We start from the raw sequence: 14,805 nt of genomic DNA, 5'->3' as shown, positions 1-14,805 counted from the left end.
ATTTTAGGACTGGTTCGTCACTGTGTGTGTGTGTTTATTTCCAAATAAGTAGATAAAAAAACAATTGATTTATAAAGTTCTCTTAGTCATCATACCACTTGTTTGTTTATGACGCGATCAATCGCCAGACGGTATACGAAACCCACCAACCATAACTATCACATGCATAATTAAAGAAAGGCATAATACCAATTAATATGTGGGGACAGAAGAAAGTGAAAGAGAGGTGATATATGTATAGATATATATATATATATATTCAGAAAATTGCAAAAAATATTCCACACTTATATCGTATTATCACTTTTGTCTTCTAATTATCTCGTTGGCAAAATATATCTCACATGTTTACAAAAGTCGTTATTTATGTCATTTGCTCGCGCGTGACATTCACATCACACGTGGATATATATTACCAGAGAGATAAATACAGAACAAAAGTGACAATAGGTATATGTTTAAGATATTTTTTGCAATTTTCCTCTATATATATATATATATTATATCAAATGGAAGAGTGCAAGATGTGTGGCTGAGATGATTCCCATTCCTATTCTTTAAGATAAGTCTCCTTCCATTCCATCCAAGAAGAAGAAAGAAATGAAGGGTTCAGACAGACCAACACACAGTAGGGTTTGCTTAATTTGATTCGGTTAGTCTTACGATCAATTCTTTTCCATCAATTCATCTAATTTTCCTCTCATCTCATCTCATCTCATCATCATCAAATCATTTTTCTTCTTAACTTTTTTGTAGTAGTAGATCTATTTAATTGTGTTTATGCAAAGAAAGAAAGAAAGAAAGAAATCCACCATCTGCATTTTCTTCTTTATATGATGTTTAATTTGCCTGTAATTATTTTACTATTGTCTGGTTTATGATTTAGGTTTTTGTTTAGACAGAGGTTTTTGAAATTTTAAAAATTTGAAAAAAAAATAAAAGGTCGGTATTTGATTTGATGTTTTTTAAAAGAAAAAATGTATTTGATGTGATTTTTTTAAAAAAATAAATAGTGTTAAATGAGTGAAAATGTGTTATGTAAACAAGGCGTTAGTATCGGACAATTAAATTTTACTGCTCCCCTATACTCCTTTCAAAGTTTGTTTGTAATTATTTTGGAAATAAACCCTTTATTACTATTATTATTATTATTCTCTTTATCATTTAAATTTATACTCACTTTCTTTTTGGGTGATCATAAAAAGAAATATTTTTTTTTTCTTTTTAAATAAAAAATTATTATATTTTTATACTTTTTTTACTATAAAAAAAATAATAATTATTACTCACTTTTATTAAAATTCGTATCCGATTAAATAAGGAAAGATTTACGTGATAGAGGGAGTATTATTATATTATTAAGATTATGACAGTTTACCTTATGAAGTTCGTTGGAAGTATGGTCTTTTCATAAGAATTTTGTGATTGAGCAGGTGTGTTTGTTTGGGGGTTTGGATTTTGAGTTGGGATTTGAATAGTAAAAATTTTGAATTTGAATAGTTGTATGATGTGATATAAATAGGTATTGATGTGATGTTTTGAATGTAAAATTGATTTTTAGTATAATATAAAAAAATGAAAAATAGGTGTTTGATTTGATGTTTTTGGGGGGAAAAAATTGGATGAATAGTAGAAATCTTATTAAATCCCCCAAACAAACACATGTATTTTTGACTTATTTAATATTTAATATTGGTTTTAATTTTATTTTTCTCTCACTCTATAACTTATTTTTTCTCAGACCCCATCTATATATTCTGAATGTTATACAATGTATTAAGCACCAAAATCATGGCACTAGAACTTTCGGTTTACATATATTTTTGAATGACTTTTTGATAATATTTATTAACAATAATATTATTTTATTACAAAACCTCGTATCACATAACTATTTTTTTTTTTTTTTATCTAAAATACTATATTAATTTTTTTTTAAATTTTATACAAAATATTATATCTAATATTATATTCCTAATATATTTCAATATAATACTAATATTTTTAAAATTACGTGCGAAAAGCAAACGGATACCTAATTATGGGACGGAAGGAGTATATTGAATGAACTCTTTTTAAAAGTAGATACATTTGTGATTTTTTTAAGGCACAAAAAAATTTACTTTTTTTAGTTAAAATATAATTAAAAAATATATGTGGTACAAAAATTATTGAAAAACTAAAATTTATAGTATTTTATTTTACAAAAATATAAATACTGATTTCAAAGAAATTGTGCATTTTTAGGGAAGAATAAAGTATGTTCATCCAAATATCCATTATATAAGCAAGGAGACTAGTTGAAGTCCCGGGCGGTGGCATATCAACACATAAAAATAAAAAATACTCCCTCCGTCCCAGATACCGTGTCTGCTACACTGTAGACACTCTATTTTAAAAGTGGTGTAATTAGTAGATAATTAAGAATATATTAGTGAAAATAATTATTTTATAATATAAATAATTATAAATTAAGATTAAGATAACTAATTAGTTTAATTAAAATTTAAAAAAAAATAAAATTTAAAATTTTTAAATGAGATTAAAGTGTATAATCGTTTTCCAAAAAAGGAAATGACATGGTAAGTGGGACGGACATAAACGGCAATTTGAACATAGTATTTGGGATGGAGGGAGTAAAAAATAAAAATTATATATTCTCAAATAATACAATACATATTTTATTATTGAAAAATATATATTATCAATTAATATTTATTGAGTGTATTGTATTGATATATATTATCTGTTCAGATTAACAGTAATATGCAAATTTATAAATTATTTCTATTTATTGCATTTGTATTGTTTATTTATTTTTTATTTGTAATATTTAAATTATTGTCAGCACAAAGTAATTCCCTTAAAGGACATAATAATATTTGGTGTGTTCTGTATTTGTTTATGAATATATTTTTTATATCATGTACATAAATTGTGTGGTTAATATAAAAAATAATATTTTGTATTGAATTATAAATTTTTTTTATAAATAAATTATACTCCAATATTATATATATTGTATTAAAATATATATTTTCTCCGTCACATATAATGTGTTCACCTTATTATTTTTGTCAGTTTCATATTTCATGCACTCTTTTTTTAAAAATAAATAATAAATAATTACACATTTTAATCTCATTTTAAATTTTTTAATTTATAATTTTTTATTTTAATTAGATTAATTAGTTATTTTAATTTTAATTTTAATTTATAATTATTTATATTATAAGATAATTATTTTCACTAATATAGTTTTAATTATTTATTAATTATACTTATATAAATTCTTATTTCTACGGTAATCCGGATATAATAAGTACGACCGAAAAAATATTATATTTTTATAATATTTATGGAGAATCCTCCCACTCTAAAATAAGTTGGTCAACAAACCAATTGTAAGCAATGATTTGGATGGAAAATGACTTAAGGTAGATCAGCAAATATTGAGAGAGTATACACTATAAATTTATGGTTGTTTTATGTTTTTGCTTTGTTTCATTATATTTAAATAAAAATAATTATTGGATATATATAATATTTTGGGTAAAATAAGACAAACAGATATTGAATGTTGATTTCTGAAGAAAAATATAATAATCAAAGAGAAAATGAAAAGTAAAATTTTGAATTGATGTAAATTATTAATGTGATATAACCAAGTATTAGATTTAATATTTTAATGTTCTATTGTATTGGGAAAAAAAATATGCTATCACAAGCACACGCTCACACCCCGGCAGAAATTTTACTCAACGTATGCACACACTTAAGGGAGGGATGTTTCATCGCTTGACTTAAATATAAGATTTTTTTTAATCAAATAGTTAATGCTATATTGAAGGGTAAATAAGTAATTTCAATTTATCTCAGTCATTCTTCCTCTGCAATCGATCTTCCTCTTTGGTAACATTCTTTTTAATTTTTTCTCATCTAACAAAATATAATTGATTTATTTTATATTTTATCTTTCTCTTTAACAGGCGACATAAATAAATAGATAAATAAATAAACATAAAAAATAAATAAATGAAGAAACCCATCAAATGGAAGACAAGTTAAAACTAATTAAGTTGGAAAATTAATTAATTAATAAATTTAATAATTGTATTGGTAAAGAAGTGAATAAAAAATAAAGATAATAAAAATTTATCAAATTAGCTACTGCTCTCTGATAATATAAATAGTGCGACCCTACGAACAAATCAGTTGCTTTCTACTAATAGAAGTAGTGCGACTCTACGAACAAAGTCGTTGTTTTCTACTAATAGAAGTAGTGCGACTCTACAAACAAAGCCGTTGCTTTCTATTAATAGAAGCAGTATTTTATGTCAATAGAGGCAATGTTCTATGTGAACAGAGACAATACTCTCAATTACTAATCTTTAATTTTGTTTTACTTAATAGTTTTCTATTTGAAAGTGTCAGTGTTTTTTTGTAAAAAAAAAACTATTTTTATCTAATAAAAGAAGCAATGTTTCATGTCAATAGAGTTAGTGCTCTTTGTTAACGGAAGCAGTGTTTTTTTGTCAAAAGTGGTGCTCTATGTGAATGGAGGCAGTACTCTCGATTATCAAAGACAATACTTTCTAATTTTTTAACAAAGATAATATTTTCTAATTTTTTAAACGAACAATATTCTATTTAAGAGAATCAGCACTTTATGTCAACAGAGCTCGTGCTCTTTGATTAAAAAAACATTACTCTCTTGTCAATAGAGGTAGTGCTCTGAAATAAGAGAGGAAGCAGTGTTCTATTTGAGAGAGCTAGTGCTCTTTTAATTTATTAACTCAATATTTTTGTAATTGAATAATATGACATAAATTAAATTTTGAAAAGTACAATTATATTTTTATTTTATAAAGTGAGACCTATATATTGTAGAAAAATCGAGCTATTTAATTATTTTTGTAAAGATTCGTAATCAAAAAATGAGAGCGGTAAATATAAGCACCATAATTGAAAGAAGAAAACATAAACTATATTCACGTAAAGTATATTTCTATTGTTAGTATAGGCCTTGTGCTTTTAAATAAAAACATCTTTGTTGTTATTTTAGAAAAACTTTAATTTTCATATTAAAGTGAATTGTAAATTTACTAAAATAATACTCCATTTACGAGGTTTACATTTATTTTTAGCGCGATGTTTAAGAAATAATAGTATTTTAATTATAGTGAGTAGTTAAAAGTAGTATAATGACATTTTTGTCCTTATTTTTCTTTGTGTAAAAGTAACGATGTGATGTAAAGTAAGGGTATTTGTGGAAAAAAGTAGGGTATTTAATAAAATGTTAACTTTGTAATTAGACGTCCCAAAATATAAATATGTAAACATTATATGTAAGTGGACGGAGGAAGTATTTTTTATTATGCATCACATTATTAAAAAAATAAAAATAAAAAATCCAACGGTCCCTATTCAATCAGCATGGTGCTGACTCAATTGTCATCAAAACAATAACGGCACTGTTTAAATATATGCGATGGTGGTTATGGTACTGATTACATTAAATCAACACTGATGATTTGACCACCTTAACTGTAAAGTAAATATCACGTAGTTTTGTATAATACACTATTGTACTGTATAAGTTTATACGGTGGGTTGGAATAAAATATAAATTGCAAAAATATTTCAATACACATATTTTATTTTCCCCAAAAATGGAGTAACACTGTACCTCCACTATATTTTTGGAGTGGAGGTTTTATAATATTTTATGGTATTTTTTGTATTTTTGTTATTTTTTGGGATGTATTGCTTAATGTTATTTTTTAGAATATGATATATAATTTTATATATTAAAAAATTATGTATAATTTTATTTTTTAAAAGTGATTGTATAATTTTATTTTTTGAAAAGTGATATAGAATTTTATTTTTAAAAAAAATAATGTAATATTTTACGTTTAAAATTAATATATAATTTTATTTTTTAAAAGTGAATGTATAATTTTATTTTTCGGAAAGTGATATAATTTTATCTTTTTAAAGTTACATGTACTTTTATTTTATAAAAAATTATGTATAATTTTTTATTTTTAAATAATTATTTGTCTAGATAGCATTTTATTATTTATTTAAAATTATTTTATTTGTAATAGTTATTATTTATAAATGTTAATTTTAATATATGTAATTTTTAAATAAAATATAAATATATGTGTATGGATTATAATGTAAAAATAATTAAAGTTGGGGTGTAATTTATAAATACGAAAAGTTATATAAAATAATATAAAAGAATAATATATAGGGAATATATTTTTGGAGTAAAAATTGAAGTTTATGGTTTGAGTAAAAGTACTGTAAATCAACTGCATGCATTTGTACATTTGTACTGTACCAATTGCAAAAATGGAGCGGCCTTAGTGTATTATAATATTAATAGATGGATATTTGTTAAAAAAAAAAATTATACAAATATAAAAATATTTTTAATATTAAATACGATAACGCAAAAAAGGTAAATGTGATTTAGAGCCTGACGGACATAATATATATTATTGTATGTTATTTTATAAATATATATTATATTTTGTATTATGATAGTACTATAATTTATGCGTTATTAGCAGCATTTGATTTGAAAGCCAAAGCAATATATACGTTAAGAGTTTAATTAGTACAAGAAAGCATGCTCGTAGTCCCAATCTACAAATATATGAAGTAAGGATTGAATTAAGGATGAGGAATCAATTTTATTTTTTATTTTTATAACGTGGAAATTCTCAGCCGTTATCCGAAAGTGCGCATTGACTAAATTAATACCCTGCCATGTTTGTAGGAATCAATTAATTAAAAAGAAGATGGCGAACATAGAGATGGAAGGAACAATGAATGCAGCGGCGGCATTGTCGAAGTCGAAGTGTAATGGTGGAGTGGCAAAGACAAAGATTGTATGCACCTTAGGGCCAGCTTCGAGATCGGTCCCGATGTTGGAGAAGCTCCTCCGCGCCGGGATGAATGTGGCGCGCTTCAACTTCTCCCACGGCACCCACCAATACCATCAGGAGACTCTCGACAATCTCCGCATCGCCATGCACAATACCAGCATCCTCTGTGCCGTCATGCTGGATACCAAGGTCATCAATCAATACTACATCTCTTTAATCGATCCATAGTGATATACAAATCATCTCATATAAATCTAATATATTGCTTCTAAATATATTTTAACATTCTGGTTCTGCAGGGACCCGAGATTCGCACGGGTTTCCTCAAGGACGGAAAACCCATTGAACTGAAAGAGGGCAAGGAGATCACCATCACCACAGATTACACCATTAAAGGAGACCAAGAAATGATCTCCATGAGCTACAAGAAGTTGCCCCTCCATTTGGAGCCCGGAAATACGATTCTCTGCGCCGACGGCACCATCACCCTTACTGTTCTTTCCTGCGACGCTGCTCAAGGGACTGTCAGATGCCGCTGCCAAAACAATGCTACTTTGGGGGAGAGGAAGAACGTTAACTTGCCCGGGGTTGTCGTCGATCTTCCTACACTTACCGACAAGGACAAGGAAGACATCCTCGGATGGGGTGTTCCTAATAACATCGACATGATTGCACTCTCCTTCGTGCGCAAGGGATCCGATCTAGTTCATGTTCGGAAAGTTCTTGGCCCTCATGCCAAGAAGATACAGTTGATGTCGAAGATCGAGAACCAAGAGGGGGTCATCAACTTCGACGAAATTCTTCGAGAGACGGATTCTTTCATGGTTGCTCGAGGGGATCTGGGCATGGAAATTCCAGTGGAGAAGATCTTCCTGGCCCAGAAGATGATGATATACAAGTGTAATCAAGCAGGCAAGCCTGTGGTGACCGCGACGCAAATGCTTGAATCCATGATCAAGTCGCCAAGGCCAACGCGAGCCGAGGCAACAGATGTCGCCAATGCAGTCCTCGACGGCACCGACTGTGTCATGCTCAGCGGGGAGAGCGCTGCCGGTGCATACCCAGAACTCGCCGTCAAGATCATGTCCCGGATATGCATCGAGGCTGAGTCTTCCCTCGACTACGAGGGAATCTTCAAAGCGATGATCAAGTCGGCCCCTGTGCCGATGAGCCCACTGGAATCGCTCGCCTCGACTGCAGTCCGCACTGCCAACAAGGCTAAAGCAAAGCTCATCGTGGTGATGACACGAGGCGGGACTACTGCAAAACTGGTGGCCAAGTACCGGCCAGCAGTGCCGATACTGTCGGTAGTGGTCCCAATACTAACGACGGACTCGTTTGATTGGGAGGTCAGCGACGAGGCACCGGCAAGGCAGAGCCTGGTGTATCGGGGCCTGATCCCAGTTCTTGCTGAAGGGTCTGCAAAGGCCACAGATGCTGAATCAACTGAAGTCATTCTCGAAGGCGCGTTGCAGTTTGCGACTGGCAGGGAGCTGTGTCTTCCGGGCGACGCAGTTGTCGTTCTGCATCGTATCGGGACTGCGTCCGTTATCAAGATCTGCATTGTGAAGTGAAGACGATCCAATCCAGCTTCTATCGCCTCTTTTGAAATAAGGTTTCTGAATCCAACAATGAGCGAACGAACAAACTGATTCTGTGTTTGTTGCATTGCAAAACAAAGTAATTAGTTTGATAAACACCAAATGCTTACTACTTCATTTTTCCTCAAGACTACACAAAGCCTGAAGGCTGTGCTAATATCATAAACCATGGCTCAATGATAGTGATAGTTGTTAACTAACTGAATATCACAAAAGGAAAGATCCTACGAGGAGGAGGAGGAGACACAGGCACGTGCTGCACGGGACCTTGCTGCAGCTCTCTCTAATGCTTTCAACTTGTTGGCCTCCATGCGAGCCTTCTGTTCTTCTGACATCTGACTTTGACTAGAAGCACCGGCATTGTTGTCTATTCGTTGTTCCGGAGCATCTCTCAATGTATCAGTATCAGTAGCAGTAGCAGTATCTACAGGATGCAATGGCTCACGAGTACTAGTGTCCTGCATCGAACATTGCCATTACTAGGAGCAGATTATGGACATAAATTTCCAATCATTTTTTCAGTGGAAGAAAATTCGTTCGAAAACCAATACTTCATACTGCGACCATCATACCAGACATGTGAGGTCACAGTCAGAGAAAAATCATCGAATATTTTGCACACAATAAAAGATCACCAAAAGAGTTATACATAGCAAGCCTAATGAGTAAAGAACTCACAGCAACTGCTGCCTCCCAAATGTCTCGAGCCATGTCTTCTTGAGAATCAATCATGCCTTCGTTCAGATGACTCGGAATGTCCCGGCTCCCAGAAGCACCTTGGAAGCACAAAATCTCAATTGAATCAAACACATGGAGATGAGTAGTATTATTCTCCTTTCTACATTAATGGTAGAAAGGAAAACTGGGATGATCTATGAAAGACAATCATGGGCATACATTCCTTTCCAGATACGGTAAAGACTTCGCTTCAGCAGATTTAAGAGTGAAAGTGTTTCAACCCATTAATATATGTGCATTAGCACCACTGCAAATGAAAACAATTTAACTAATACCTTGCCTAGAAGTTCTACATGAAATCAAGAATATCATACATATTTAGACACTTCAAGAAGCCATCATGTCCTCATGTGCAAGCACTCCTTTAAAGAAATGTATGGCACATTAGGAACTTCATTGAAGTAGATATTCAAACCAAGAAACTTGAGGAGTTCCATTGTGTATATTAGATTAGTATAAAATCTACATTAACCTCACTGGCTTTAGGATGTTTGCAGCAACTTGCAGTGGATTTCATGTTCCAAAAATCAAAAGAAGCATAGCAGTATTATATAATCAGAGGCAGCCAAGATGCCAAACATGTTATTGACTATATTATGTTGTGCAAGCATAATCTGTAGATGGCTTTTGCCAATTATTTTTATATAATATAGATTTAAGATTTTGTTATGATATTACACAACATTAAGATCATAAGTAAACTTAATTTGTTTTTAATTAATCAAACCAAAAAAAAAGACTATTTTCATGGACATATCATGCATCTCACCTATACACAGTAAATTCAATTCCAAACTTTTTAAAAGAATTCTGCACTATGGTCAAAAACTGCTAAAAAGATATATCTTGATAGAGTGCTAATAAGCAAAAATTTAACTTTTAGTCATTCAAGACAATTGTTTAATTAAGCTATTGGATGCATATACCTTGTTCATCAAATGAGGTTTGCTGATCTTGAGGCTCATGCAGCTTGGTAGGGTCCTCTCCAGTGGCAACTTTCTCTTGTAGATTTCTAAGACATACCTATATAAAGAGATCATAAATAAGAGTGTCAAGAATAGTTATCAAGCTATTTAATTATTTCAAAATGACAGGCAGAAATTAAACTTTCAGGAAACCTAGGACACAGCTTTCAATACAAAAAATGTTCACTAGAAGTAGCCTTACTAGTGAAGCACAGAAAATCTAAAAACTGGGTGGTATCCATGATTACACAAATTAAACACTCCTTAGTCACTTACCGTAAAAACATTTAAATATATACAAATAGAAAATTACTTTAATCCATGAAACAAATACATATTTTTGCACAAAGGAGGATCACTAGCTAATCATGCTCTAACACAGTGTTAACTGCAACCTACACATTTAGTAATAGTATGGATCCTAAATAAGGCACTACAATTCGCTACCATGCGCAAAACACTTCAGAAAATGACCCAAACAATTGAGAGAAGTTACTCAAAAAGAAAAGTTCTGTAGCATCTTTGATATATCGAAGAATTATTAAACAGATGTCACAGGTCTGAACTAGTTTATAATTGCAGAAAATTGAAGTAATCTAAGGAAATATTACTTGTTTGTTTAAAAGAAATTGAAGGTGATCTATAAATTCTCACAAATGAAACAAAAGGAGGAATAAGATTTGAACTAATTCTATTAAGTAAGTTACATTCAAACCCATCCATCCATGGCAAGAGTATATTGGATGTGATTACATAACACATGAAGAAATCGCTTTCTGAGGACATTGAATACCAAATACTTCTATTTCCCTTCTCAAAAAAAGGTTCTATTAATACTAGAGAAAAGACTCATATACGACAATGAAGAATTTGACTTATGACAAACAATTGCAACAAATATTTCAGGTGTATGATTATATGAGCAAATGAAAAGGTAAATCATTCTTGCCTTGAAACGCTTTGTTGTAGCCACTTGTTCCACCTTGTGTATGAATTGGTCAAAGTTGTAATACGGAAGTAAACGTGAGTGCCACTCAGCATACAGGTGCAGTAGGTGCTGCAAGTCATTAACCTGCATCAAATAATTAGATTCAGGGACAAAATACTATGTTGGATGGAAGAGTCAAATGTGAACTTTCTAAAGTCTGAAATTAGTATATGCTAGTGTCATGAAAAAAATACAACAGTCATGTCAGTCGCCAGCACTTATTTCCATAGACTTGCAATAAAACAAGAATAATGCAAGTCAATATCATCAAGAATTTGAGCCTGCATATTAAGTAGAGAATCAAATAGATTGCGACAGCACAAAAGTTTTAACATAGTTAAAACAATCTAAAATACGTACGGGCTTTCACCAACTATTAGTTTGTTCACTTGGGCATTTTTTGTTTTTTCACTATTCAATCTCTCTGTTTCCCTCAAAATATATCACATAATAACTATTTCATCTCAAAAACATGTAAATAAAAGACACAAAAACTATAAAGAAACACTAACAACCAATACATTTTTGCTTTTCTTCCATGTAATATGTTCAAAACGCAATTGAACAAACTATGTACGCTTTCATTTGTCAGGTATTCATTCAACACAGCATCCACAAACATTCTAAACAAGTACTAAAATCAACACTTAAATGGTTATCTTCTAATGTTAAATGTATTTATTATGAGTATGACCTAGAAATGTCATCAACTTTGCCTATCGTACTCTGTAACTGATGATAGTATCCATTAAGAATTGATGGAACTTTGGCAGCCGATGCTGTGAAATCAAATTGAAATAGTATCCCCGCAAGACGCCCATATTTCCAGTCCACTCATCTCATTATGTAGATCACACGAAGCCGAGATATAAGCAGCTCAAGGAAATTGCATTAAACAAACAAGGAGGCCCAAATAATTTTAATTCAACGAAAAATGAATAGCATCAGTAAATTTTCAACTGTAAAAGAAGGCTCGAAGTTAATATTAGCAAATGACAGAAAAATCTGTGCACAAGTCACACCCTTCGCTAACTTCATGATTTCGATATTTATGTAAACATATGGTAACCAAAATGATGGGGAGTTTGGGACAGAATCAATAAAGACTGATGACAGTGCTGGGGAAAAAAGTCTGGAAACTTCACAAATTTACAAACTAAACTTGATCAATGCAAAATAAATCAGAAAGTGAATCTGATTTTAACAAGATCAGTAGCACCAACATACCCCCAAAATAACCAACCTAAACAAATACCAAGGGAGAACCTAGATCGAATGAAAGAAATTAAATGAAAAAATGAAAACAATAATTTACACAGCAATCCAGAATCCGAAAACATTTTAGAAACAGGGGTTCTCCACTTGAGAGCAAAATTGGATGATTATATTTTACAGAGATTAACACAAGCGACAGACAGCACCCCCAAAACCCTTCACACTTGAAATGCCCAACTTCTTCTCACACGCAAAAGGAAGTAAAATATTGTTCTTTACCAAGTTTTATTTTTAAGGAATAATTTGAGCTTGGGCTTACACCATAGCACCAGAAACGAATGTTCAGTGTTGAATGGTAATTGAGATCTTGTTCTTGTTTGGAATGTAAAGGAAGAGAGTTTCAGGGATCAAATATCAGCTAAGGAAAAGACCCAGATATGGGAGCAAGCAAAGGATTGCTTTACAGCTGGTGAACAAACATCCTGAGAACAAGAAGCAACAGGAGGTGCCTCCGAACCAAACCGTGTACAAGAAGCAGGAAGAGTTCTTCAGATGGACAAAGCAGGAAATAATGAGACAACTGAGAATTTCCTACCGGATTGGATTACTCACCAGCAGTGGGATTAGCTGGCGAGCGAGTCGAATTTTTGTAGCCACAAATTTAATTGACAGACAACAATCTACTGAGAGAAAGATAGCCTCAGCTAAATATGTGATTGGACAACTTTAAACTGTTAAAAACAGGCAAATATCATCTCTTTGCGCTATGGAAATGCAGAGTTACAAAACAACCAATCACCAACACATTACAATCTAGGGTTTGATCCGATCCGATCCTAGCCGAGCAACCAGCAAAGAAATCTTAACCACTATCATCAAAAGAAAACCCAAAATATCGTATACGAAATATAAGAACTTCATCACTCTACCACAATCATGAATCGGATCAATTCAGGGAATTTACCTCGTGGCCACGGCCGCGACACTTTAAGGCTTTGGGGAAGTATCGGAGGATATGTCCGATGCCGGCGTCAGAAAGGAGAAGGTCTGGTGTCAGCTTTGGCCTTGTTCTCCTCGGCGGCTTTGGCTTCGGCTTCGGCTTCTGAGTCGGGAGATGCGACCTTGATGCTGTATTGGAATTGAACTCGGGATTGGAGGAAATAGGCGGATTTGGATGTTCCCCGTTGACGGAAGTGGGATTGGAAGGGCAGTCACGAGACCAATGACCCGGACGGCCACACTTGTAACACCCAGTGGGGGCTGCGCCGCCGCCGGTGTTCATTCTGTGAGTTTGTGCTGAGGCAGGCGGGGGCTGCATACCTGTCATGTGATAGACTGATGGAGAGTTCCTTAAATTTCTACTGTGGTTCCGCGGGAAAACAAAGCGGGAAAATACTTCGGTTTTGGAGCCCGACTTTTGTTTTTAAATTTAGTTTTAAGTGAGGTTTAAAACTAAGGGTGTGTTTGTTTGGATGTTTGGATTTTGAATTGGGATTTAAATAATTAAAATTTTGAATAAAAATAAAAATTTGATTTGGTATTTTGGAAAAAAAAATTAAATAAATAATAAAATTTGGAGAAAATTTCCAAACAAACACACTCATATTGACTTATTGTAATTTAATTAAAAAAATTATAAATTATAAATTTTCAAATGTGATTAAAGTTTATAATTATATTTTAACAAATTATATGGAACAAATAAAAATAAATAATAGACAATTGGGTAGGATAGAAAAAGTATATGCCATATTGACTCATTGTAATATATAATGGGTGTGTGTAAGATTTTGATTTTGGGTTTTGATTTTGAATAGTAAAATTTTGAATTGAAATAATTATTTAATGTCATATAAATATGTATTGATGTGTTTTTTTAATATAAAATGAAATTTCTGTATAATATAATAAATAAATAATATGCGTTTGATTTGATATTTTTTTTTGAGAGAAAAAAGTTAGAATAATAAAATTTGAAAATCCTACAAATAAACAGACCCAATATTTCTTTCAACTATCACTAATATATATATACTTATATTTTATAATAAAAATATAAAAATATTTTTAATAACGTGAAAAATAAAACTAAATCTTAGAGTTTGACGAGGGAATATAATTGAAATGGTTAAGGTGCTATGGCTAATTCGTGATTACGACTTAATCCAACAATGATGATTAATTGAATAGATAAAACTGTAATTTTAATTAATATTCTCTTCGTCTGTATTTATTTTTTGCGTCATTTTATTTAACATTAAAACAATTTTTATATTTATATATTTTTTTTACAAATTTCATTCTTAAGTATTATAAGACGTTGTTGAAACGTAACTTGGATTTAGCTGTCTACCCAACATGAAACCAAAGCGAAATAACTGTTTCAATTGGAG

General features: G+C 31.5%; 2 protein-coding genes across 2 annotated transcripts; one reads left to right on the top strand and one right to left on the bottom strand.

The window, feature by feature from the left end:
* Positions 1–527: 527 nt before the first annotated feature.
* LOC127241299 (pyruvate kinase, cytosolic isozyme-like) lies at positions 528–8,634 on the top strand. The gene is made up of 3 exons (XM_051260270.1): positions 528–652; positions 6,797–7,094; positions 7,205–8,634. Exons 2-3 carry the CDS (start codon positions 6,819–6,821, stop codon positions 8,477–8,479), a joined length of 1,551 nt encoding a protein of 516 aa, XP_051116227.1. The 5' UTR covers positions 528–652; positions 6,797–6,818; the 3' UTR covers positions 8,480–8,634.
* Positions 8,613–13,757, bottom strand: LOC127241301 (uncharacterized). The gene is made up of 5 exons (XM_051260271.1): positions 13,377–13,757; positions 11,159–11,281; positions 10,171–10,267; positions 9,185–9,282; positions 8,613–8,964 (listed from the first exon to the last, which is right to left on the bottom strand). The coding sequence occupies exons 1-5, from the start codon at positions 13,737–13,739 to the stop codon at positions 8,731–8,733; spliced, it is 915 nt and encodes a 304-aa protein (XP_051116228.1). The 5' UTR covers positions 13,740–13,757; the 3' UTR covers positions 8,613–8,730.
* Between the last annotated feature and the right edge of the window lie 1,048 nt (positions 13,758–14,805).

Source organism: Andrographis paniculata, unplaced genomic scaffold (genome assembly GCF_009805555.1).
Source record: "Andrographis paniculata isolate CXL003 unplaced genomic scaffold, ASM980555v1 Contig82END, whole genome shotgun sequence".
Lineage (NCBI taxonomy): Eukaryota > Viridiplantae > Streptophyta > Magnoliopsida > Lamiales > Acanthaceae > Andrographis > Andrographis paniculata.
Note: the sequence above shows the minus strand (reverse complement) of the source record. Positions and strands in the feature narration are given on the sequence as shown.

Bases quoted from the DNA above. Each gene is read 5' to 3' on its own strand.
- LOC127241299 (XM_051260270.1), top strand. From the start codon at position 6,819: ATGGCGAACATAGAGATGGAAGGAACAATGAATGCAGCGGCGGCATTG. The intron at 7,095-7,204 runs GTCATCAATCAA...CTGGTTCTGCAG, and splicing joins CCGTCATGCTGGATACCAAG to GGACCCGAGATTCGCACGGG.
- LOC127241301 (XM_051260271.1), bottom strand. From the start codon at position 13,739: ATGACAGGTATGCAGCCCCCGCCTGCCTCAGCACAAACTCACAGAATG. The intron at 10,268-11,158 runs GCAAGAATGATT...CTCTTTATATAG, and splicing joins CTACAACAAAGCGTTTCAAG to GTATGTCTTAGAAATCTACA. The intron at 8,965-9,184 runs GTGAGTTCTTTA...TGTTCGATGCAG, and splicing joins TTTGGGAGGCAGCAGTTGCT to GACACTAGTACTCGTGAGCC.